The sequence below is a fragment of the Synchiropus splendidus genome, chromosome 9 (assembly GCF_027744825.2).
Source record: "Synchiropus splendidus isolate RoL2022-P1 chromosome 9, RoL_Sspl_1.0, whole genome shotgun sequence".
Classification (NCBI taxonomy): Eukaryota; Metazoa; Chordata; class Actinopteri; order Syngnathiformes; family Callionymidae; genus Synchiropus; species Synchiropus splendidus.
The window spans coordinates 17,941,632-17,967,437 of NC_071342.1; the positions used below are offsets into that span (position 1 = coordinate 17,941,632).

Consider the following 25,806-nt stretch of genomic DNA (forward strand, 5'->3'; position numbering starts at 1 on the left):
CAAAACTCTGGAAGAGAGAAAAAGAGGCGACAGGTCGTGAACAACTTCCCATTTTATTGACAAAAGCGTTTCAAATGCGGCTGCAATCTAAATGACTGTACAAATGATGTACCCTGAAGACGATGTCATCAAAACTCAGCAGGAAATAAATTACACGTCGGGAACATTCTCGCTCTGTGGATTGACTCATTAGAAATCGATGATTGTTTCGTTCGTCGGTAAAAACTGAGGCAACTCCGGTGTTTATTTCGCTCGATTATTACTGGTCAACAGAACGTTGTCCTCGCCTCAGAATCAGAGCTGAAGGCCGAAGCAAATGCTGGTCTGTCTGTTGGGGGATTAGCGCGTCACTTGAGGGTCACTTGGCCGACTTTGACCGACTGGTTCTGTTTACATGGACAACACGGACCACTGCTGTGTCACAGTCAAGAGCATAACTGACAACAATAACCGTCTTCACTCGACGTTTGTTTCCGTCAGAAAAGGCAAGAAGTCGTTTTATTGAACAATATGTTCAGTAATTATTTTTTTTCTTCATTTAAACCACTTTTTGTCTCGGCATATTTCTATTCATCCCAAAACCATTTTACCTCTTGGTTAAACAAGTTTAAAAACACTTAGCATTTCATTTTTTTTCTTAAAAATGTTTTGTTTTTGCCAAGAATAATTCATAATAGATAGCTATATCCTCCAAATAATAAAGAAAATCTTCATTGAAATTGATCAAATTGAGGATATATAGTTAAAGCTCAAGAAAAACAACAGCTTAAGAAAAAAAAAATCCCTGCTGGGTTAATTAAATTTACCTTACCTTGATTTGTGAAAAACTATCTCAAATAACCCAAATTTATCTAGTCAGATTCCGATAGAAACGGCAGCCCTGCAGAAAAAAAGGGTGTTTGTTCTTCGGCAGGGAACCGGACGATCCAGCTGCACCGAGGTCAACAAAGTGATTCCATCAAAAGAAATCCTGTGTTAAAGACGCGATCTCAGAACATGTGAGGAAGCATCCTGACACGCTCTTGAATCACAGATGCTACCACACAGACTTTATTGTTATTGACACGTTCTTTTGTCGTTCAACTAGGTCCAATATTTAACATATAAAAAAAAGGAAAACCAGAACTTTAACTGCAATGCAAATCATTTTTGAATCATTTTAATTTCCAGGTCTCTCCAGTTTAAAGTAAAACATAACTTCTAAATCAACTTCTGATTCATGACACAAAATGTTCAAGCTGTCTATCATCTTTTTTAGAGGACAGCTTCAGAGGGTAGTTCCACCTTTCAAGAGGCATCAACCGTCGTAATGTTACACCAGACATGAGTGGCGCCTGAGACTGTGAAGCTGTTGTCCATGTAAACAAAGCGCTGGATCACCACTGACAATGACAGAGTCTCTTAGCTGGGAACAGCCGACTCGCTGTGAAAAGCATAGAACACTGAGCGTATGCAGAACACTGTACCTTGTTCAAAGGAATTCATTGCAAGAGATGAGCTTAATTCTGGGTTTGATTTCTCTGAAAATGTCCGCCAAGATTTCTCAACCTTGGGGAAAAAAAAAAAAGCCGATCCCTTTCAGCGCAGGGTCGGGACATTCGGATCCGCTGGTGCCGTCCGAGCTGGCTGAAAGTGGAGCACGTCACTGTGCTCTCGCTTGGTTATTCCTGCAGAAGTGCGGATCTTCCAACAACTCAAGCAACTGTCCTGCCATGTTAAAACACACACATGCTCCTGGTAGGCAACTCTCTCTCGCACAGTAAGGCCGTTTGACTGGGGCGGAGTCGTCCCACTAGCTGCTATCGGAAGGTTTTCCAAGTTCAACCTTTACTCCTTTCTCTCCTGCACCTGCGCACACGGGGGGGGGGCGGAGCTTAGAACATGAACGGCCGCTGGGACATCACAACGAGGCAGGACCAACCTGTTAAATACTTTTCTTTCGCTCTGGCTCGCTCATTTGCGTCGAAATACCACACAGTGATGGCGTATCTGTGAAGACAGCGGCGGGGTGTGAGCACATTGACAGTATTTTTAAGCCGGCAGGTCACATGATTCGCCCTGGTTCGACCCGGCGCAGACTGGCTTACCTGGTGGCGTAGGCGGGCTGCACCTCGTGAGGGTTCCTTCTGTCCGACCAGAACAGCAGCAAGCGGTCAAAAATGGGTTCTATGTCGGCAAACTGGGCCTTTTCTGGGCAGATTCGGAGAAGACCGCCGTGTTCCTGCGGGAGCACAGAGTTGTGTTTACAGACGAGGCAGGAAGCAAACACTTGAGCCTCCTGCATCCAGCACCTTGGCCGCCGGACTCATTCATGTTTATGGGTCGACGGTTTGGGCAGTTCACACAACAATGGGTGGCGTATATCACTCATTAAGATCCCCCCCCGATATATCTGACGGGTTACATTATGGGGCCACACTGCGAGCGAGGGGAAAGGGCCGTCCTCAGGATAGGAAGCAGCGGTGGGGGGGGGCGGCCTTCCTGTGGAGGGATAGGAAGAATAACCCACAGGAAAACTGCGCCGGCTGGATAAAGGAGCTGGAGAGTGAAAAAGCAGATTGCGGCGGCTGACAATCTCACACGGCTGATACGGCGGGCCGCTCTCTTCACACGCAAACCTGCGCGGCCAACAAAGGTTCTGCCGCCGGGATCCTGCTCAATGAGGGGGACTGCCGGGGAGTGACACCAGCGGCCGCAACACAATGGAGACGCGAGCGGCAGGAGACGCCTTCCACCAGATTATTAATGCAGATTAAACCAAGACCACGTTCGCTGCGACGACTTTGTTCTAATAAAGCTGTCACACTAACAAAGTGGCCCCGAGTGAGACACACACACACAGGACAGGTTAGTTGCAATTTCGAAAGCAAAAGGCTTCATATATTCTAGGGCTGCAACGACTAGTTGACATCATCGATAACTTCAACAACAAAAATTCGTGGCACGGAGCTAACTTGTTGTAAGTTGGAGATGTAGTGAAGTGTCCTCTGTGTCTCTGCTCCTAATAATAACCAGAACTGAACTAGGGAGCTACACTGAACACATTGTTTTAGATTATTATTCAAATAAAGACCTTTTGATGAGGATGTAGATCAGATATTTTATATGAGATACATGTATGAATATTGACGATTTTAAATTCTTCTCGAGGACCAATAAAGACCTCAGTTTTAAAGAACCGGAGCTCTCTGTCAACTGGTTTATGCTTCATGCTTCGCTGGGTTAATCCATGTTCCTGGATGATGTGTCACTATTTTAATATACTGGTTTAACAATGATGCTGATCTTGACAGGAGACGTGTGAACAGCCGCCAGCTGTTTCTCAAAATGATGAGCCGAGTCATTGAAAACTCTGGTGGCACAGTAGGGCAGGGAGCCGCCGCGGTGCAAGACTTGAACGGTAAAGTGTGTTTACGATTGAAAGATCTGCCTCTGACAGATTGGGGGGATGAAAATGAGTCATCCGGGTGTGACAGTATGAACTTGGTTACACGAAGTTGTCCTTGGGCGAGACGTGAACCGTCATGTTAGAGCTTCTCATCACTGAAGACACTGCGACTGCCTACATATGCAGTCCACCTATGTCTGTGTGCCACAGTTTGCATTCAGGTCTGTGAGAGCATTTGTGCGCCCAAATGTGCGTATCCGTCTACATGTTTTTGTGTGAGTCTGCGCAGGCTTACGTGCTTCGATATGCGTGTGGGAGTGTGTATTAGAGTCTGTAATGTATAACCTTTAATAAAGAGCTTGCACAGGTCTGTGTGGCGGTGAGTGTGCGACAGCATTTGTGAGTCCATGTATGTGCAGTTAATGCAGTTAACTGGGAGGTGCGTCTGACCTCAGGGAACATGCATTTTTGCCTTACCAGATAAAGTGCAATTGCACATCCACTCGTGATTTTTATTTCAGGCAAATTGATGCCCTGTCTTTTCTGTTACAGACAAAAACAATGTTAATAAAGATATTCTTTGTTGTAAGTTTATCTATATTACCTTCTTTTTTCCTTTTCTTTAATGTTAACAAGGATACAATGTTAGTCAGCGGTGTACTTATCATTTTATAGACAAATGATACTATTTGCAGAGGCGATGGAGAGTTGGGGTGCGCAAAACATTTACTTCTTATAATTCTTTTAAAATAACCGAGAAGCACTGGGTTAACGCATGTGTGAGTGCAACAGTTCAGCACAAATTCAGGTCTGCGTGAGCATTTGTGTGTGCATGTTCATGTGTCTGCAGGTACGTTTGAGCGCATATATCTGTGTGTGCTGACCGTATTTTTAGACTATAAGGTGCATTTATAGCCTTCACCAGTGTGACTAGTGTATTAATTCCGATTGTGCTTACTGACCTCGGACCCCCACCGATGAGACCAGTGCAGCTTATGTATGAGCAAAATCTGTCTTTTTCTTAAGTTGGTGCGGCTTTTATCTTGGTGCACTATATAGTCCGGGAATTACCGTATATCTCTGTGGGAGTTGGCACTCCGAGACTTATATATATATATATATATATATATATATATATATATGAATCAAAAAGTTACAAATACTTCCATTTCAGCTGTATCACAGGAATTTCACTTCGATCTGTCGGAAACAAGGAGTTGTTGTGCACATTCAACAGCAGTGTTGCAGCATTCAGGTGCTCCGAATTGATCATTTTTAGTATCACATGAAAGCAGAATATGAACCCTAGCCAGGTGTATCTACCGCCCCCTGCTGGCCAGACACACCTGTCGCTAAACAACAAACCGTTAAATCCATGTGGCTGAAGTCGGACGTTTAAATCGGCAGAACAATAAATGAGCAAAATGGAATCACGCGATCTGGAGCCGGAACAAATAAACCTCCGGGCTCACGGAGCCCCTGTCTCCAGGCAACCGCATTCTACAAAAGGCCGCTCATCGCACGTCAAGAGACACCACCAATGAGTGAGCAGCGATTCACGTGGCCCACCAGATTTCAGATCATCGTTTACATAATTCAGTTGAGAACCGCGACGTAAACGTGGTCATCAGGAAGCAACGTCCGGCTCCGGTCAGCAAGACAAGCCGCTCTCCAACACTTGGGAACAATGCAGCTTCCCTGGGAATGTGTTCAATGTACAGACGGGCTGCGAATGTGGGTCACCGAATCACATGAATGCACCTCCACTGCAGAGGAGGTACAGCATTTTTATAGAACTTCCGGAAGTGGCTAAAATAGCCAGCGCTCCAAACGGCGCAGGTTGGAAAAGATAAGAGGCTTCACTGCCAGGTCAAAGATAAAGCCGCAAGATTGAAGGAGGGCGATGACATCAGCAGTGTGTTTAAGGACCGCCAACAGTGGAGGATGAGTTTGAGGAGTGAAAGGGAGCCAGCTAAACTAATTATCATGAGGACAAAGGGAACAATGGCGCCAGCGCTGCAGATTGGGTGCGAACGACGATCATTTCATTAGACACAGATGAAACAAGAGAGGCTCCTGGATTTCCTGGTGTCTCCGGATGAAAATGCCAAATTACCAAGCGTCGAGGCGCCCCACGACACCTGGGTGATGAGGATTAGATCAGGGTGGAGCACGACTCCCGTGACTAGACACAGATCTGATCACAATGTGGATGGTCCACTTCCCACTCAAGCCACATCCTCCACCACCAGATCAGTGAACCACCAGTGAAGTGAGTCCACAAGTGACAAACTTTACAGGACTTTTCTGGCAAAGACAAAATTTTGAACAAGGGTTAAGGGAGGTTTGCCAATGTATCGTCTCTGAATGATACAAGTTGACAATTTAGTGTAAAGCTAGTTGAAGCATCATTATTATTATGATTATTAATATATAAAATGGATGTGACTTCCAATAAATATAGCAAGCACTCGCTGCCACAGCAGTACATGTCGGCTCCAGAGTTTGCAAAATATTGGATCCATTTTAAACTGCAACTGACTCGCACTGTCTGTAATGGCTTGTGTGTTTATTCAGATAATACGCACTCACTTTTAATGTGAGCGTGAGACTGTCAGTGTGCACTGAAGCAGCAGTTACCTGGATGTAACTCTAGTCTATGAGCATGGGCCAGCTCTCTGTTGGCTTTACCCGGAGCACTACCTGTTTGAGGGTCAACACCAACAACATAGAGAGGTTTCACTCGACCAAACAAAGAGGGTGGATGTGGACTGTTGACACTCCAAGACAGATCAGAGATGGATGGCCGGTGAAACACAGGAGCATGAACACACAATGCAACGTTCAGGACGCACCACCCTGATGTGGGTGTGACTGGATTAGCGGGATTCCTGCATAACAATGGGATCCAAATCTAGGAGGGCACACTGACCGACTCGCGGGGATCACAGCGAGGACCAGGCTGCCACAACACATCCTTGATCTAGTTCAATAAGTCCAAACTTTTTCTTTTATTCGTGTGTAGACATGATTCAAGTGAATGAAGTGTGGGCAATGAAGGTGAAACATCTAAATATGTTTCTGCAGCTGCTCTTATCTGAACAACAGCATGATCGTGCTTAAGCCTGGTTGAGTCTGGAGTGTGAGGCTAAGACATGTTTCGGTGGTCCTGTGAGTAACAACAAAGGCCTTGTGTGAGTCGCCCCCACACACCACTTTCTTATCCCCACATCACGGGCATCAGATCAATCCAGTTTTCCACTGAAGATAAGACCTACTCCTGTGGAACACTGGTCCACCGTCCACCAATTCAAATGAAAAAGCCACAACTAATTTCAATTAAAACTTAGCTTCCATTGAAATCTGATATAGCAAGGAACAGGGTTTCCTCCAGATATCACGCACATACCTTGGCATCCCAATCTTTATTAAGGTAATATATGCATGTCACACACCGTCCATCGCCGTTGGGGTTATCCACGTGGCGCACGTACCCTGTCCCGTTTCCAGGGTAACAGGCAACCATTGCCTGAAGACAGGAAGATGAAAAGAAAAGATTAGTATATACAGGCACACAGTGACGTAAGCAGAAGCACATCACAGCTTGGACAAGAGGATTTTTTTTTCTTTTAGTTTAAGGTGCAGAATATTGATTTTCCGCAGTGGATTGCAAGCCTGACTCAGATATTTCGTTGTTATTGCTGGAAAGCCAGTAGCAGGCAATGTTTTCCTTCTGGTGTATGAAAACTGTAAAAACTGATTGGGTCCCATTTTGCTGTTGGTAGAGCAGAGCATCAGTTTATTCCACCTTAATTCTTGGGGTCTATGTGCGACGGAAGGAGGAAACATGGGTCTTCTGTAATTTGGACAATGCATATATCATGGCGAAGATCGAGCTGAGCCAAAAGACAAAGCTCTCTTTATTCAGCTCCATTCCAAGTCTCGCTTGTCGCCAAAAGTTTTAAGCTAGAAAGGCATCCAGTAGTGGTGGGGAATAAAAAAGTAACAATTGAATTCTTCCATGTATCGAAGAATGCATTCATTATTTAAATGTATGATAACATCAGCAGCACAAAACACGAGGCGCACGTAAACAAACATGGCTGACTCCAAGCTCCATCTATAGCAACGTTATTTCTGACACAGCCATTCCGTCACTGGTAGAGTTTAACCCCACTTTGACGACATTTTAAAACCTTGTAAACAAGGAAAACTACTGTGACCTTTAACAAGAAAATATCGTCATATTTAGGGACTAAAGCATAGCATTTATTTTTAGATAAGACTAGATTAGATATTCTTTACTGGTGCTTGTTTACCAAAAATGACAGACTTCTTTTTGGTTTTTGTTAGAGAAAAACATCATGTGTTCAACATGTCACGTCTCAGAACAGCGTGAGAATTGTGTGGCTGATTCAGTTGGTACACAGCTCCTCTGGTTTGAGGCATCAACAGGATGTGCTCGACTAACTACGATCTTCAAGTTGTCCCCTCGCATGCAGAAATAACTTCATGTCACAATTTAAACTCCTGTATTATGACTTTCATTTACAGAAAATCTGAAAACCATTTATCGTAAAAAAAAAAAAAAAAAATCACATAATTCGAAGCAGAAAAACCCAGACAGTGGATAGTTTGTTGTCCCCAATGTGGCGCAGCAACAGCTGGTTTTGGCACGACCAGATCTTATTGTCTTCTCCACACCTACATCCAGACTGATACGACCGGGGAGAGATCACAACACTGCTGCCACATTATAAACTTTAAACCAGAAAGAAAATAAACCGGAGATATCGCGCTGCAAGTCAACTTCCCCTCTCCTCTTCCTGCTCTGTTGAGACTCATATGATCTCCCTGGGTGTTGGCAACGCTCCCTCCTGTGGGCTCCTGTAAACCTCTCTGGAGAAGCAGCTAGAGAAGAGACTTGCACAGACGACAGGGAATCTGTGAACGGCCATGGATCCACATATTTACTTGCTGTGTTTCGTAAGAATGCAGACTATTTGTCACATGGCCACCCCCACATGATAGTGGAATTTTACAAACCTGCCCGTCCACGGAGCACATTGAACTGTTATCTGAGCAAAACACAATCGTGCTGGCAGGACACCAGTTTACACAAAACACCAGTCACATGATTTCCCAAAACTAGTTAGCAATGCGCCCCTACGATGCCTCTGCGAGGGGACCACAGCACCACAACATTCCACAGGATTACGATGAGTGCTAACATTATTGCTACACACATCACACAAGAATGTACTTGGGGAACTGGGATCAACTCATTGTGGACCAAATAAAATTAGACGCAGTGGCTGTGTTGTCGCCTTTTAATCGCACAACGCAAATTGGGCTTGCTGGTCTGCTGGACCTGAACACAGCGAGAGCCCTCAATCGCAGCGCGCATCAATGAGCCGTAGCTGCCACTGGCATGTCATGGGTTCATCCCAGCTCCTGCCTTCAGCTAGGGAACATCTGAGGGGTTCATCGACAGGGTAGCCTGGTGAGCATAAAAAATCCCGATTGGGAATCAATATCTTGCCTTTTGTGTATCGTCACTGCCACCGTTCTTATGTGTTGTGGTACAAGATATCAGTCAACCTTCCTTGTTTTCAGGACAAGATAGACAGCTTCTAGGTTAGAGTCAAACACCATAGTAGGCCACAAAAAGCGCTGCAAAGTGGGCCTATTGCGTAGGGTGCAGGGCCACCATATAATGGTCCTTCATTTTTAAACAATCTAGTTGCACAGTGAAAAAATGAAAGAGCCTAGAAAGAAGCTCAGCTTTAGACCATCAAACACTGCAAAACAGTTTTATGTGAGACTAGGAACCTGAGAGGACACAGGGAAGCTGAGGTGAGGGGGGCAAACAAGCACCAACACAGAAACAGATTCTGCCCTCATGTTAGCTGTGATACAACAAACAAAAGGGCAAGTTCCTCCACATTCTTCTGCCGTCTTGAATCAACAAAAGCCATGGCAACATTATTATAACCACTTAGCGCTGAATAATCTATAACCACTGCCAGGCAGCAACAAGATCGGGCTTCTGTCTGGTTCCTTGAAAACCTTTCAACACAACACAGTTTATACAAAAGGGAATCAATGAAAGTTTGAACGGGTGGAAGGTTGTATTTAAACACTTTAGAGAATCTGTTCGAACTTCAGAGAGCAAACACGGCAAGTGTTTGAAGCCAAGTAGGGTAATTGTTTGAAAAAGGGGAGCTCAAAACGCAACATCTCCCATCAGTAATGACATGATTCGGATTGTTGTGATGTACTTGAATGCAACACACAGTAAACACATGACCAGGAGTTATTGTTGGAAGTCGTGCTTGAGCTTTTTATCAGATTTACCTGCTTATCATAAACACATGCTCACGTCTTCTCTTCACAGGAAGAGGCCTCGGTTTCCAAATGTTTATTTAGAGTTTCTATTTCAGACAGCAAAGAGAACGCAGGTTTTTACGAATCCCAGCGTACGTGTTGACTCGCCCCAAGTCATCCTGTGATCACTTCCTGTAGCTCCGATCGTCACTGCATCAATCAACCACGTGTTTGACTCGTCGGTGGGATGCAGGTTGCTGCTGGAATGCGTAGGATCAGGGCCTACAGAGCCCTGGACGAGGCCTTAACCAGCATGGCGGAAGTAGTCTTGCGGCACAGAGACACTAATATGCTGTTTTTGAAAGCAGGAAACCATCTGCTTCAGACGAAAATGTCGACAGTGATTGACAAGGCCTTTCCTGTCAGGAAGATGCAACACTCTGGTGCGCGCCAGGAGAACTTTTGGGGAGGGGTTATGGTGCAGCAGCGGCAGAGAGGAGTGAGCTACTGTAAACTTTGACTTCTGGCCGGATTCCAGAGGGAGCAGTATTTTAATAGTTGCACTACGTGCAGACCGTGAGGAAGGTTGGCTGATCCTCCGCTATGTCACTCCTCCCTCCCTCACTGACTCACACAGGAAGGCTGAAGATGGTTAACAGCTGCCATCTGTGAAGTGTCAGCGTGGGTTCACGACGACGACAGAAGAAACTGACTCCATGATGAGAACCCGAACGTCGTCATCAAGCCTTACTTGTGTTCAATATCTGCGTCACCAACAGAAAACAGTGCTGAGTGGTCAACTTGGCCAATGAGGGGTCTTTGGCAAGGCTGGCCAAACGAAAACTTGATGAGTAGCAGCGCGACTCACGATTCAACAGGATGTTTCTGAATTACATTTATTTACTAACTCCATTAAAGTAGGTCACGGGGAGCTGCGGTTTCAGCGACATGGGCCGAGTGGCTGTGGACACCCTGGACAGGTCACCAGTCCATTTCAGTGTCAGGCAATAAAGAAAAGTGAACAAAAATTGGCCCCAACATACTCCAATTAACCTTCAGACATTATGTGACAGAACATGCTCACAAGCTTAAGACAAAGACCTGAAACTTCCTCTACCGAACAAAAGCGGCAACGAAAAGTAGATAGAAGAACCTGTGCTAGCACACTCTTAATAATGGGTGTTGACAGAAATGACTGAAACTCTTCAGCAGTACTGACCAACTTTCCAGGCACTGACTAGCAGGAAAATCTCAGCCAAAGTTCCTCCCACACAGGACCAGGGATCAAGGTCTGGGTCAGCCCACAACACATTATATTCAAAGAGAAAGTTACAGTACCAAACTATCATCTGCGTCAATTAGCCATGTGTGTAAGAATGGTGGGACAAGCCCTCACTTTGTTGAGACAAAGTAACAAGCAGGTGCCACAGCGGCTCTTGCTAAATGCCTTGTATTGACACAGCCGATTAGCTCGCCATTGTTAGCTATGACCTTTACCACGTCCAGCTTCCTCTTCTCGCGGCCACTTGCTTTTCCGCGTTCTTCGGAGGTCCTCATTAGGAGCTTGACCTTGTCCACCATTTGTTTACATTCCACAGGCGAGGCTTCTGAGGCCAACTGGCATTCACAGGCAGAGCCAGTGGAACAGAAGCATCCAACTGGTTTGCGGGTGCGTGCGAGTGACCATGCTGATCCAGGCCCATTAACATGAGGAGCCGGATCAACACTCTCATCCACCACTGGGAAGTCATTAATCATCTAACATCAGTTAATACTGACCCTCCGCCCTGACACCAGACTGGGCCACTTCGAGCACGGAGCGCAGATTGCATGGTAGATTCCTGCGAGCACGAGAGCGCCGCACAAGTCACGAGGATTTGTTTGTTTTTGTTATTCCAATCTCATTATCCAGAAACTTTAAATAAATAAAGATCACAAAGGATAACAAGCTTCAGCAGGAGTTCCTTGTCATGTAGAGGCCGCGCTGCTTCATCTTGAAAGTGTAACATATCTTGCTAAAATAAGAAAAATATAGGGTTCTTTTTCATGTTCAACAGTTTAGCTTGACTCTGAATTTGAAAGGAAGCTCACCTAAAGCAACAAGGAGGTTTGATGCAGCCAATATAACAACTAAATCCACATAAAGCCAGGGGTAAAAGCTGTCTTAAGTAGAAAAACAAAGCCACACATTTCTGCCAGAAACTTGAGCTCCTCCATGTTAATGTGTGATCAGATCTAACTGGACTTGAACCTGCTTTTCTTTGAACTTCTCATATGCATTGACGGTTGACATCCGTCGTCTTCATCACGCAGGCACTGCTCTCACATTAATATTCAAGAGGTGTCCTGCGTGATCATACACAGACCATTTACTCAGCCATTCCTTAATCTGCCAGAGCCTCTGCACTGCAAGATGAGATATCATTAACTGAAAACCTCTCTCACCGTTACCTCCACGATCATAGAAATGCATATTTAAACAGAAATAAAGCTATGGAATCAGAAAATGTTTTGTCAGAAGCATCACACTGTAGCACCTTTTACTTTGATAAACACGCCCAAAGACGGTGATTACTCACACCAATCCAAGAGGTTCCTTGCTGCATGCGTCAACTTACAGGTAGACACCACGTCATCGCAAATACCACTCATTTGGAAAGTGTAGCATCAACGTGATAGTCCTCGTACCATCTCCACAAAGAAGTACTTTAGACAAGGAGTTTGGCAAGTGTCTATACCTCGAGTCTTGGAGGTCAAATCAGTTCCACCAAGTAATTAGGTAGGTGCCCGCGGTGACTTGAAATGTAGACATATGATTCAGTATCGAAGGCTTTACTTTTTCTAGTTCATAGCACTGATAAAACTATGTACGTCTATGCCTAAAGAAAATACACCAGCGAGTAAGAACACTAGAGACAGGAAATAGGAATATGAAATTTAAGGTGGGACCAAAATAAGTATACCTAGTGAGTAGGGGAGGACTTGAGGTGTCGAAGTTTGGCGAGCTGTTGGATGGACAGATAGATAGTAGGGGCCAGCTACAATGGTGGCCAGAACCTGAAGCCTCCAAGACATCAGCATTTGAATTGGAATCCCATTTGACAACAATTTTGTTTAAAATGTTGACCCGTGGAGTCGAGATCAAACTGGGTCGATCACATGCCAGTAAATTTAATGAAGCATTCGTTTACAACCCTGGAGGTGTTTGAGGAAGTAACAGGTGTGAATCTGAATACCTCAGCCACCAGTCATGGACCTGCTGACAAAACCAGTGCTGGGAATAAAGAACCTCTACGTAACAGATGAGTTACAGACCAATACGAACCATAGGCATCAAGAGATTCACACAATAACCAGCGGCATATGAAGCTAACACAAAGGGCTTGAAGAAAATCAAAGAGACCATCAGAAAACCAGGCAGTTCAGCCAAGCAGTAACTATTGGGATCTATTCATCAAACACATTTGTTCATGCAGAGTATACTACGAACACCAGAGTATTATGTAAATACTATTTTATCATTACGTTTGAAACCATCGCATCGGACTAATATCCGTCATGTCATTGATCCAGTTCCAGCAGAGACCAGGACAGAACCGCAGATCTATAATTAGCATCTCATCGCTCATACGTCCTAATGACTAAGCATTTTATCCGACACTCAATTTCCTTTCCCGATTTAACAGCCTCCATCATCATCCAACAAAGGAAACCTAATGGCCCTGGACTTGACGCGATGAATGGACTGAAACAGAATTTCTGTTAAACAGAGAGCCTTGTCGGCTTTCAGTGCACAAAGCTTCCCAGCAAACTTTTTATCAAACTCCGGCCCGGCTCGCCGTTTCCAGTCCTGTGTAGGAGCCAAGTGAGCTGATCTCTGTAATTGGATCAGCCACTGATACTTTCTCATTGGCAAACAAACAGTCCAGCTCAGAGAAAAACATGGAGAGGAATCATGCGTGTTGACAGGGAGTTTTGACCGGACGGATGACACAGTATGGCATTAATTCAATTAAACAGCAATCGGGTGAATAGTTCAACAGCCAAGTATTATTTTTGACAAAGATCAAGTTGAAGGAAATCTTGTTTGAAAGGGGCTTCAAGGCACGGAGGACCACAAAGCACATGATTTCCTCTTGTCTGCCTACAATCTGGGTCATTGGGCAACTTCCTCATTCAAGTAGTTAACAGTCATTGTCGGTGTCAATGTAGGAAGTTTGGGTTGTTCGCGCCAAGGAACTTTGTTCAACTTGAATTGTTGACCAAATGCAATTTAAACTAGAAAAGCACTGAAGGAGTCCAACCTTCGGCCAATAGAATAAATTCTTAAAAAGATGGTGATCCAGATCAAAGTGGGTTTTTTTGTTCACATTTGCTGAAAATTTTATTCAAATGCATCCATAACTTTTCAAGTTGTTGGGAACACAGGCAAACGAAAGGCATCGAAAACATAGCCCCTCCCTGAAGCTGCTGGAAGGTGAGGAAGCTTAGTCAGGGGTAACACAGGAGCCACGAAGTGAGGGTTGAGATGGAGAAGCTTGGGTGCTGGAAACATGCCACGTTGGCAGCTTCCTTGTGAGCTTTCAACGGGTTAAAGTGAACTCAATCATTTGGTCCACATCCAGAGGAGAGCACGCAGCCTTTTACGTCTGATATTTACTTTTATTGACCCATCCATTCGCAAACAATGAATAACATATCCGTGCCACAAGCGCTCCCAATAGACGGCTCATGTTCAAAGCACAACATAACTGAGATAGCTAATGGCCAAACGATATTGTTGCTCGACAGCTGCATAAACGCTAATGGAGTCTCTGGCCTTCCACAGCGAATGCCCGCCGTGCTCACGGCCATCAGGGAACATCCGAGCAGCGACACGGCTATTGTTGCTGCCACCGACTCTTCATACACCGAGTGATAATCTTATAATGGCAACATAATGTGCTCAACATGCCAGAGCTGCCAGGAAACAAACACGTCCTGCCGCCCGCGACTTCACACAATGTTATCAAGAGAATAGCGGAAATGGAAACAAAGACATTAAATAGCGCTCTTGAAAAAAAACCCTCTTTCCTCTATCTTTCCAAATGTGAATTCTGCTTACATTGTGCTGTTCCGCTTTGAGCCATTGATACTGGCTGGCCCTGATTTGTGCAAGTCATGCTCACTTTTCCTGGTCACAGTCCAGACCAGTGTTTGCCAATGCAAGTAGGGCAGTAGGTGAAGAAGTCAAGCCCAGAATGGCGACTGGCTCAGTGACCAGCTGCACACGCCTCGCATCACCCATGCAAATGAGATTTTATGGCTTCTAAGATTGTGGCAGCGACAGCGTGACCAACCTAAATAAAGAACACATGGTTCAAGGAGCGTTTGAAGACAAACCAAGCCAATTCTCAGCCAATTCATCAAACAGTAAATGAGGAAAAATGAGGAATGTAATGTGAAAAGGTTTGCCTGAGACAGTCGATGAAATATGAGAGAAATAAATCCAATTCAAGACTAAGCTGGGATAAGTGAAGCAACACCAAAACACACGGAGATTAGCTCGGTTGTTTTTGTCATTGCAATTCTCCATCACCAAACTTCCTTCATTTATTTATTTGGAAGTAATTGTGCTTTCATTCACTTCCAGGGCAACGACACCTAGACGGCTGCGACACTGCTTAAAAGCAATGCAGCTTTGGTGCCAAATCAACTTCTCGTCTTCTTAAGATAACATTGCATTCATATTTTTAAGATTATGCTATGCCACCTTGTTAGCAAGCGAGCAGAGCATGGATGGACTGGAGCTGATCTATTGACTCCACTGTTCCTTCCAAATACAAATAAAACCAAAATTGTCATGAATGGCTCACTCAACACAAACCCTTCTCTAGACTACACTCATATGTGGCGACAAAAACAAGGCGTATGTATTCAGTATATATGTACAGTATTTCCATGGATTAAAAACATGAAACTATACACAGAAGGCATTTGAATTAAGAATGACATTAGGTTTCACGCAGACAATTGATTAGTCAAATACACAAGTGGTTAGGGAGAGTTCGGCTAGCAGGGAGGATTGTTGAACTAGACAGCTACAGAAACTTTCAACCAAACCATTGTTTGCCTGAGTGAAACTACATGGCAATTACTTTGTAAATTTGCACCAGGACTGTTTTTGTAAGCATAGAGTGTAGAAAAAGCACAAAGGAAATTTATATTTAAAACCAGGATGCATAATATCCTACATTTTGATGGCCAAATGTTGTGAAGTCATTTAAAAAAAACTTTTGTTAGAACCTTACTCTTGTGATGCTTCATAATGTATGAGGTCAGAGACTGGTGCTTGGTGTAGGTCAATGTAAACAAATGCCAGGACTATAGCTGGTGTTGTGATGCACAAGCAACAAACAAAAATCAAGACGCCAGAGCATCACTGGGTCGTTATGTTAACGCTACATTACCATTACGACCTGAACGTAAAAACAAAGACAACGATGGGGTTGAGCCATTGTTACAACTCACTCTTAAGTAAAAACATGAAAGACCCCCTCTGCTGGTTGAAACTCAGCATAGGTGTCAAAATCAGCCCTCAAAAACAAAAGGCAAACTGATGACAGTAAAGTATCTGCAGGTGTGAGTGGTTGTCCACAATCTTCCACCAGACTTCATCTGGGAAAAAAAAAACTTCCTCCATTACTCTATTGCTTAGCCACCACCACAGTTGATGCACTTTGGATAAGAGCCGCCACTAAATGACCTGTAATGTAACACCCAACGTAATGGACTGACAACCTGTCTAAGGCATTAGAAGCTGGAAACTTCAACATTTAAAAAAGCTTTTTCGTATGTAAACCTGAAAAAATGTCAGATAGAGTGAAGATAAGCAACAAGTTGTTGCTGCTCATCAAAAGCAACTTTCGATTCAAAGTTTAAAAAGGAGGAGCAACAGACATAAGATCCCACTGATCATGCTTAGCCTCCCGTCACACTTATTTGGAACATACTGGAATAAAAATAAGTCGGTGAGGGACGGGACTGGGGCCACTGCTCCACAGCTGACGAAGGTAGCTTTATTTAAAAAAGCAGACCATAGCCGGGAGGGGGGGGAGAAAAGTAAGAGTTACTCTCTTTCAGGTTAATTTGTCAGAAGACTTGGCACGGTGAAACCTCATCTGTAGCGTTTCCCTCTCAAGCTCCACCAACCTTGAAACATTAGAACGTTATCTGGAGCTGCGAGGCCGCCGCTGGCACGTACAAGCTCGGATTTATCACCCGGGCTAAGTGATCTGCTCTTTTTCCACCGGGTCAACTATGATTCAGCTGCTCCACCTAACACACTCATGTCCTGGTATTTATTAACATTGATCAAACAGAGTGCCGCTATCATCTGCAGGATATGCCCAACCTTTTGCTCTGCCAGTGCGAGCGAGTCGTGCCGCTGACAATGCACCAACTTGTAAAAATGGAGAGAGAATGTTAATGTTTTCAAATCCCCAGTTACTGCCTGCACTTCATCTCTCACTCACTGTCATAAACCTCCTCTGTGACCTTCCCCGTGTCCACACAGAACTGACAAATTCCTCCTGAAGACTACTCTTCAGACAAATCCGACATCCCGCCTCCGCCCTAGCATAAATCCATCATCCCACCAGCACGTGCTTAAATGCATTTCCTGACGATTAATGTGCCACGCTTTTAAATGCTCCATTCGCAGGTGTGTAATCTGCGTCGGCACAAATGTTGGAATTATTCCTTGAGTACTGATGGAGACGTGTGCAACATCAGCGGGACAACAAGGCGAGGAGTGTTTTATAAAAATGTGAACTCAGATTCAGAGTAAATAATTAAACCATAGTCAGGAGAGCAACGGCCTGAGCAGGCCGTGACTGGAGCAGCTGGACATGTATTATTAAATGCTGGACTAAGTCCTGCTTTCTGACATTGGTAAAGTGGTGTGACCCCCAGAATCACTGTTCTTTGATGCTACATGTTTCAGCGACAAAAAAAAAGAACCGCAGTGTAATGCACAAGATGTGTCGGCTTAAATGAAGTTACAGAGTGTGAGCCACTAAAATGCTTTTGCCATTTATATAAAGTTATGGATTAAGAGAGAGAGAGGGGAAAAAAAACAAGTGAGCCTCATCTAAATTGCTGATAAATCCAATGACTCAATGGGCTGACAACGGTACATGTTTCCATCTGAGTGACTTTTAAAGTTCACCGCTTCAATAGAAGGTCTTATTAAACTAAAGCTTAAACTTAGCTTGATCTTAAAATGACTGATGCACATTTATAATACAAGTCCTTCTCTTATTTCTTGCATCCTTCTTGAAAGTGAGTGTAATTTTGCACATATTTTCACACACTTATTGACACAATACACAAGCAAATAAGCAGTTGCTGATGTGTTTAACATGTTTGATTCTTATTATATTTGCTTCTTTGACTTTGACTTGTCCATTCTATAATGTGATAAAGGGTGATGTAAATGACGTCACTGAGGTCTCATGAAGGTCCAGAAGTGACCCTCTTCTACCTCCCCGGTGTTGTTTGAAACAACTTGTGAACAACTTCTGGTGACCCCCTGCCATACTTACTTTCGTCCGTCCGTTTATTTTGTAGTTGCCCAGGTTGCCGTTGCAGTGTCTTATCAGGTCGTCCATGCGATTCATTAGAAAGCGGATATTCTCGCAGCCGGGCTCCTTCCCTTCCACCCACGTGATCTTGTCCCCTCTGATGTCTTTCGTGGAGTCGCTCTTCTGACTCACCACCTGGCCGTCTGTGAACTGACCGGTGTTGTGCAGGGCCCGCACGTTGTCCAGGATGCCCATTCCGGTTTCTGGCCCTAAAAAGTTGTCCACCACGCAGAAGCCGTTCTGGTCCATGCTCGGGACGATACGCTCCATGGCGAGCTTCTGCGGGGATGAGTCCGCTTGTCCGTTAGGTGTGGCGGCGTTGTTGGACTCCACCGGCGACGCGTCGGAGTTGGTGGAATTCGTGGTCACCACCTTCTCTGCTCTGTCGGGACTCTTCTTCTGCGGGCGTTTGTCTGGGGTCTTGTCCGGGTGCGTCTTCTCGGGCTTGTGTTTGTGGAGTTCCGCCTCCTCGCAGATGAGCTTGTGCTTCTTCCAGTGCTTTTTCTGGTGCTCCTTGCTGCAGTAGAAGGAGTTTCGGCATCGGCCGCACTTGAGGAGGTTCTCCATTTTGCCACAAAGTTCACAGCACTGCCGCTCTCGCTCCAGGTCGCTCTGCTGCTTCTCCATGTTGGCAGCAACTGCGCCTTTAAGTCCGATCCGCCGCCCCTGCTAACCGACAAGTTTCGGAGCGATCCGCCGCTTGTGCCACGCTACGCCGAGCCAAACGGGAAAGTAGCCCTCAAAAGCCGACCATTTCATCACAGTTACTCCCTCTTCACATTTTGTATCAGAGAAATAACTTGCTAAAGTGTGTCCCGGGGCGGACATTCCGCGTCGAGCCGAGACGTTCAGGATACATTTGAGCTCCGGGAGTGATGCATGGCGCCGCTCGGTGTGTGCTCTCCACATCCCGCTCTGACGTCACCACGGAAGTCCCGCCTATCACAAGTGCATTCATGGCAATCGGAGAAACGAGCTTTTCTTCAACACGTGAAAGTGTTCATGCGAATCGAAATCAAATTACCCTCCCAGTAACGTGAATTAATTGATATGATAGCTCAAAGTGAAAATCTAAGAGAGAGGCCACTAAAACTATGCACATTATTCTCGAATTCTGTCGACACAATTGGGTGACTCTACGTATGTGTGGCATTTGCGAGCAGCACTTGAACACATCCAAAGTCAACGTCAGAGTGATGCCCTCATTCCTGAGTCGCGTTTGTGAAATTCCTCCGACACAACTCTGTTTAAATCCTACACACCTGCTGTGGCTGACTAATGACAATGTGATTCAAGATTTGCATCCGTCCCATTTTATTAATGACCAAAACAACCTGGTGTTAAACCACCGTGATGCACTGTGCGCGCTATTCTGACGGTTAACTGTTGATAGCAGATTCACGTAGGCACCAGTTACGTGCAGGAATCCTCAGAGGATCGTTGAGAAAGTGTTATTTCCTACATGGATATATATATATATATATATATATATATATATATATATATATATATATATATATATATATATATATATATATATATATATATATATATATATATATATATATATATATATATATGAGTTGATCCTCCAGTGCTAACTGGACAGTTCTCTTCATCATGTATTCGAGAATAATATTAAAAACACACTAGTTACGACGACCACATTACTTTGTCCTGTTGTGTGAGTGGTCTATATTTGTTTTGTTTGACTACATTAACGTATCCTTTTCACCAATATTCGATGTCCTTCCACACCACTTCAAAACAGCTCCAGTTCTGGTGAATGGCAGATGTCAATCTCAATAAGAGTGTCTTTGGAATCAAGTAGCAAAGGTAAATAGGCTTGTAAAATCCTCACTCAGACGTGTATTAAAATCAATTAAAGCTGCTGCCACTACTTCTACTACTACTAATAATAATTAATATATAATAATGATAATAAAAATCCTACTATTCATAATAAAAGTGTTTTCTTTGCGGACAGACCTTAATACTACATTTCCCAGAATGCTCCACATGTTCTGTCCACATGAACGCCTGACTGAAATGAATAAATAACGTGTATTACTCTGTAATTCATTTTAGCCCCAATACGGTGTTGGGGAATTGTTCTAAAAAGAGTCGTCTTCGAGACTAAACAAGTACCTTTTTTCCTCCAGTATAACCTTTTGACGTCATCACGACTCCTGCAGGCAACACGCATTCCGCACATTTACTTGAGAATTAACAGCATCGCCGTGTTCTTTTGTTTTATAAAGAAATACAGGGACAAAAATTGCAAGACATGAGCAAACGTGAAGGTAAGTCGGGTGCATGTGGCTAAAAACGTGAAACAGGATGGCCATGCTAATGCGGCGTGGTTTCTGTTGTTAGCATCATGGAGTTTTAAGCTTGGTGACAACGGCCGAAAGTCTCATGAACCACAGTTGCATTTGATCGTCAAAATCAAATCATTTTCTTTGCTTGGTGTCCACCTAAGTTATGTCAATATTTAAATAAATGTCAGGAGTTACGTATTTTTACGTAATTAAAACGTATTTTCGTCTTCATATGTCGTGCACTTCGTAGTTGGAGAGTCACCTGCCTCAAGTTATGTGTGTATGTATTTGTTTGGCACGTAGTGTCTACCCGAGAGTAGTTTAACATAGCGGTGGTCAGCATTGGCTTAAGTGAGGAAGAGTTAGATTTGATCTCGATGCTCCATTAAAATATAAACACATTTTTTGTATCACGTTTTACATAGTAATATGACAAAAGTTTTTTTTGTGATGCTGTCAAACAACATTTTCTTGTACCCCACTTTATTATAGAGTAATATTCATGAATTTATTTAATTATTACTTATGTGCCACGGTCACTTTTCAGCTGAGGGATGTGTGCAGAAAACTGCTGACAGTGCGCGTGATCATGATTCGAATGGCAACTCGCCCATGCTTGCGTCCTTCAAAGGTATATCATGACACACTCAGCAGTTCTTCTGGTGTGAGGTCAGTGAGTTTGACTAAACGTTCTCATCAACCTTCCAGTTTTCCAGCGGGAGCTTGACACCAAACACGACAAGCATGAGCGTCTTGTGAAGATCAGCCGAGACATCACCATAGAGAGCAAGAGGACCATCTTTCTGTTGCACAGAGTCACCAGGTAGAAACTGGCAACTTATAGGACAAAAAAATTGTATCAAATTTGTAACTTCAGTTTTCCTTCATTGAATCTTTAGTCTCCCAAATGTGGAAGACATCCTAAAAGATGCGGACGTAAAGCTTGATGGAGTCAGACAGAAGATCGGCCAAATAGCAGAGGAGCTGACAGGAGAAGACATCTATCAGTTTCACAGAGCGTTTTCTGCAGGTGAGCCCTGCACCAACACCAAACTGCAGCACTGAGATCAACAATTCAAGAGTCAGACCTATAAATAGCTGCTCATGAAATTTGCTGATTCTGGGTGAATGTTCTGGGCACCTGGGAGGAGGTCCTGGGGCAGTCCCAGGATATGCTGCAGAGATTGTAACTTTGGGAGCATCTGTGGTCTACGGGGAGAGGGAAATCATTGCCACTGAGCTTTGACTGTTGCCTCTGCGCCCCAACCTCAGCTACGTGAAAGTCGTGGTCAAGCTTAGTTTAGTTGAGATGTCCTTTATTTGTCCCACAGTGGGGCAAGTCAACAATCCTTGTTGAAATTGAAGTCATGTTAAGGGTGGACACAACAGACTGAAAGAATCTTTACAGCAGACATGTAGCTGGTTAGTGAGCAGCGAGTAGAGAAGAGCGAATGCATCACCACCAGCAGGGCTTTATCACAGCGCAGGCTGTCACATGTGATTGGTTGTTGTGATCAGCATTCACAGATCACGCTGAAATCGGCAGATCACGATCGGTGACTAATTGATGGGAGCATCTCGACTTATAAGCAAGCAAACATCAAGTAGTGGCACTAAGGAAGTATTTAATGATGAGCTTTGGTTCAAAGTTCATTGTTATGAGGCAAACAAATCCAGTCAACTTTTACATTCCAGCTCATCTTCCCAAACATTGTTTTGCAATAATTCTATATTTGTAATATATGTGATAACAGTGACATTGCTTGCTTGCCCCACAAAGACCTTCACCCTCTCCCTGCACTCCAACAGTTTAATTCCACTAAAAGGGTCGAGCGGAACATAAAGTCATTATGCTGGTATTATTTTCACTTGTAGGTGAAAGTTCAAATCTGTCCGTCATAAAATGTTATACTATCGATGCCATGCAACGACGGACACACCCTATGATAGCAATGTTTTCCCGCTTGCATCAATATCAGTTTGTGTTTTGGTTGCCAACATGTCTGGAGAGAAACATTTCAGGGCGTTTGGGCTGGCTGTTATCTGGCAGCCAGGAAAGTCCATTTTAGATTGCAGTCACTCTGGAATCGCTGCTGCGACGTGACCAATGGCAGTTCCCACCAATTAGAGCCGTCCCTTCTTTTTCTGTTCATTTTTATCTCCTTTATTAGATTACTGCCCGGCGCGCAGGTTCCCCTGCTAGTCTTGGCTGGACATGAAGTCTCCGGCCGTGTTTAATGGCTCCGCTTCGTCCTTCCTCTTAAGTCCTATTAAAGGTTTCGAGGCCAAATGTGGACCTAATTACTTGATAACAGATCAGGGCTTTCGATAAGCCTGCAGTTTGACCCGGCAACAGCTCTGCAAACACAAGCTGTCATTGCCAGAGTTCATCTCCAAGTGGTTAAATGTTAAACCTGTCCAGGGTGTCCTCAGACTCTCACCCCAGGTAGCTGGGATATGCTCCACCTGAATAAGGTCATTTGTGCAGCAGAATTAATATGTGAACGTCAGTGAAATCCCATCTGTAAGGGATTATTTTGAATCCACAGAACTTCTCAGCCACCGACGGCGTCCTGAAAGTCAGTCTGACCTTTTCTGGTCACATCCTTTTAAATGCTGCAGCTGTGCAGCAACAGGCGTGTTTTATGTTTAAAAAAAACATCTGGATTTTTATTCCTTTTTTTTATCAGGTGACTGGAAGTTGACTTGTAGTCTGAAATACACTTTTAATTTGAGCTGTTCCCATCATGAAAGCAGGAAATTCCGATATGAAAATGTCTTGCTGCTGAAGTTGTGAGGCCAATTTAATTTCATTTGAGCTTCCGGGGCTAATAAAGGACATCTAAACTAAACTGCTGCCAAACATTAAGTGATTCTGCCGTTGAGCTTAGTTTGTTCGTGAGTCACCGGAAAACAGTTTCAGACGTTTTTGATGTTATTTTTTTATTTCAAATGAATAATAATTTATTTTTCCATCATAGTGATGCCTTTTTAACTGCCTTTTAACACGTAGTAACCATTTACTAAATGGGATTAGTTTGATCACAGTGTGAAGTTGCTACAGTAATGCTGTGCTTGACTCTTACATCTATGAAAGTAAGTTTGGAATCTGTGGCTGAAGATGCTGACATGTCATTTTGAAGACGAACTTGGCTCCTCGCTCTGGTTTGTCTAAGCAATTAGCCGGTGAAAGTTGGTCAGCCTGGGGATGAACTGGCGCACAGCGGTCAGCAGGAGAGAGATAGCCAGCCCCTTTTGAAGTTCAATTGCCGTTCCAAAAGTAAACTTCAGACACAAAGTCTTCCGTCCTGCGATTATTTGATTGTTGTTTACTCAGGGCCCGGAAAACAAATGAGGGGTCATCCCAGCCTGTAACAGAAACACAACACTGCTGCCGACTCAAAAGATTTAGACGGGAAACGAGTCTTATTTCATTCTTTATCTGCTTGTGGGATCTGCTCTGTGAAGATAGCGTGTTGTTGGAGCTGACCTGCTTCATCCATCATGCTCCACGACCAACACATTTATTCCCATGTGCTTTATGTTGCGCAGGAATCCAGGAGTACGTGGAGGCTGTCTCTTTCCAGCACTACATTCGACATCGAGCACTTATCAGTCTGGAGGAGATCAACGCCAGGCTGGTGTACTTGAAGACAGAGAAGCCTGAAGCCACGGTACATTTGTTATTACAAATGCAGTGGAAACAAATAATTCTGATGCCAATAAGGCAAGATTTCATAGACTCATTAGAAAGTCTTAAATGTGGTTAGCATGAGGAGTTTCTGAATCTCTTATTGTCAATGGGAAAAAATTGGTCACAAAACCTGGAATATCTCTGGAATTCTGGCACTTGGGTCCGAGAACAGTAATAGCACACTATTCACAGTCTCTCTTTGATTCGAAAGTTTTGGCTTCTCTACGACGAAAGCTCTAGCGTCACGATAATTAATCGCTGAAGATGGATAAGTCTTCTTCTTCTATACACTTTATATTTGTGTTCTGTGTGTCTCTCTTGCCTCAGGATGTGGATGACCCTCTGGCGCAGGGAGCTCAGGTCCTCACCTTCCATGTGACGCCCGCGGACTACCTGCTCGGTGTCGCCGACCTGACGGGAGAGCTCATGCGCATGTGCATCGGCAGCGTGGGCAACGGCGACATCGACACCCCCTTCCAGCTGAGCCAGTTCCTGCGGCAGATCCACGACGGCTTCTCCCTCATCGGTAACACCGGCCCCTATGAGGTGTCCAAGAAGCTGCACACGCTGAAGCAGAGTCTGGGGAAGGTGGAGGACGCCTGCTACACGCTGCGGGTCCGCGGCTCCGAGATCCCCAAACACATGCTCGCTGACGTCTTCTCCAGCCGGAATACACTAATCGACCCGGAGGATGGTGTGGTTTAGACCCGCTGCCGTGGGAGTTGTTCCTTTCATTGTTGTGTCTATGTGTCCTTTGCACTTGCCGAGAAGTTTGGAAACTTGTCCTATGACTGTTGAGTTTTTATTACAATAAAATTATTTGGCACAGTTGACTTTTCTCTTCATTTAGCTCGTGATACATTTGACCATGCATATTATTTGGAAGCCACATCACACATGCTCACACACTCTGACAGCTTTCCTTTCAAACTAATGTCTTCCGCTTTCCCAAAAAAAAAGCTCAACATCGCAAGTGGGCGTCCGAGTTAGTCCTTTTTTTATGTTTTCCAATCCCGCCCTCTGCTGGCTCTTCTGCGTACTACAACTTGGCGCTACATTTTTAAGGATTTCTCTGCTCCTTTTCAAACTCAGAGTATCCTAGAATTATTGGCTGAAATGCATGTAATGGAGCAATTAAGAAACCATATACCATGATATAATATGCATAAACATGTCATGTAATTTGTCAACTAACACGTTTACAATGCAGTGCATTTGAGACGACTGAAATAAGCATTTACTCATTACTAACCTGATATAAAGGCATTTGAATGACGTATATAAATGTGACCTTCATTTAATGGGGGTTCTACTCTACTTCAGTCCAGCACCATGCTTCTCTTTTGAAGAGCGACATGAGTTCCTATGTCTTCCTGAACAGAGTTGATCCATTGGGAGGAGGCCATGGGGCAGACCGACGACACAGTAGCTGGAAGAAACTGGCCAGCGACT

General features: G+C 44.3%; 2 protein-coding genes across 3 annotated transcripts; one reads left to right on the forward strand and one right to left on the reverse strand.

The window, feature by feature from the left end:
* Positions 1 to 37: 37 nt before the first annotated feature.
* egln1a (egl-9 family hypoxia-inducible factor 1a) lies at positions 38 to 19,241 on the reverse strand. 2 transcript variants are annotated; one of them, XM_053874859.1, is made up of 5 exons: positions 18,301 to 19,241; positions 6,798 to 6,917; positions 2,088 to 2,221; positions 1,922 to 1,989; positions 38 to 1,848 (listed from the first exon to the last, which is right to left on the reverse strand). In XM_053874859.1, the coding sequence occupies exons 1-5, from the start codon at positions 18,964 to 18,966 to the stop codon at positions 1,793 to 1,795; spliced, it is 1,044 nt and encodes a 347-aa protein (XP_053730834.1). In that variant the 5' UTR covers positions 18,967 to 19,241; the 3' UTR covers positions 38 to 1,792. The 2 variants fall into 2 exon arrangements, with proteins under 2 accessions (XP_053730834.1, XP_053730835.1); XM_053874860.1 differs by lacking the exon at positions 6,798 to 6,917.
* Positions 19,242 to 20,438: 1,197 nt separating this feature from the next.
* tsnax (translin-associated factor X) lies at positions 20,439 to 25,175 on the forward strand. Its single transcript, XM_053875478.1, has 6 exons — positions 20,439 to 20,642; positions 21,208 to 21,291; positions 21,369 to 21,483; positions 21,560 to 21,690; positions 24,213 to 24,334; positions 24,682 to 25,175. Exons 1-6 carry the CDS (start codon positions 20,627 to 20,629, stop codon positions 25,057 to 25,059), a joined length of 846 nt encoding a protein of 281 aa, XP_053731453.1. The 5' UTR covers positions 20,439 to 20,626; the 3' UTR covers positions 25,060 to 25,175.
* The last annotated feature ends 631 nt before the right edge of the window (positions 25,176 to 25,806 follow it).

Excerpts from the sequence above, each read along its gene's own strand:
- tsnax (XM_053875478.1), top strand. Across the intron at positions 21,292-21,368 it reads CATGCTTGCGTCCTTCAAAG|TTTTCCAGCGGGAGCTTGAC; the intron begins GTATATCATGAC and ends TCAACCTTCCAG. Across the intron at positions 24,335-24,681 it reads CAGAGAAGCCTGAAGCCACG|GATGTGGATGACCCTCTGGC; the intron begins GTACATTTGTTA and ends CTCTTGCCTCAG.
- egln1a (XM_053874859.1), bottom strand. The coding sequence starts at position 18,966 with ATGGAGAAGCAGCAGAGCGACCTGGAGCGAGAGCGGCAGTGCTGTGAA. Across the intron at positions 6,918-18,300 it reads AAATAAACGGACGGACGAAA|GCAATGGTTGCCTGTTACCC; the intron begins GTAAGTATGGCA and ends TCCTGTCTTCAG. Across the intron at positions 1,849-1,921 it reads GAAAGAAAAGTATTTAACAG|GTGCAGGAGAGAAAGGAGTA; the intron begins GTTGGTCCTGCC and ends CCGTGTGCGCAG.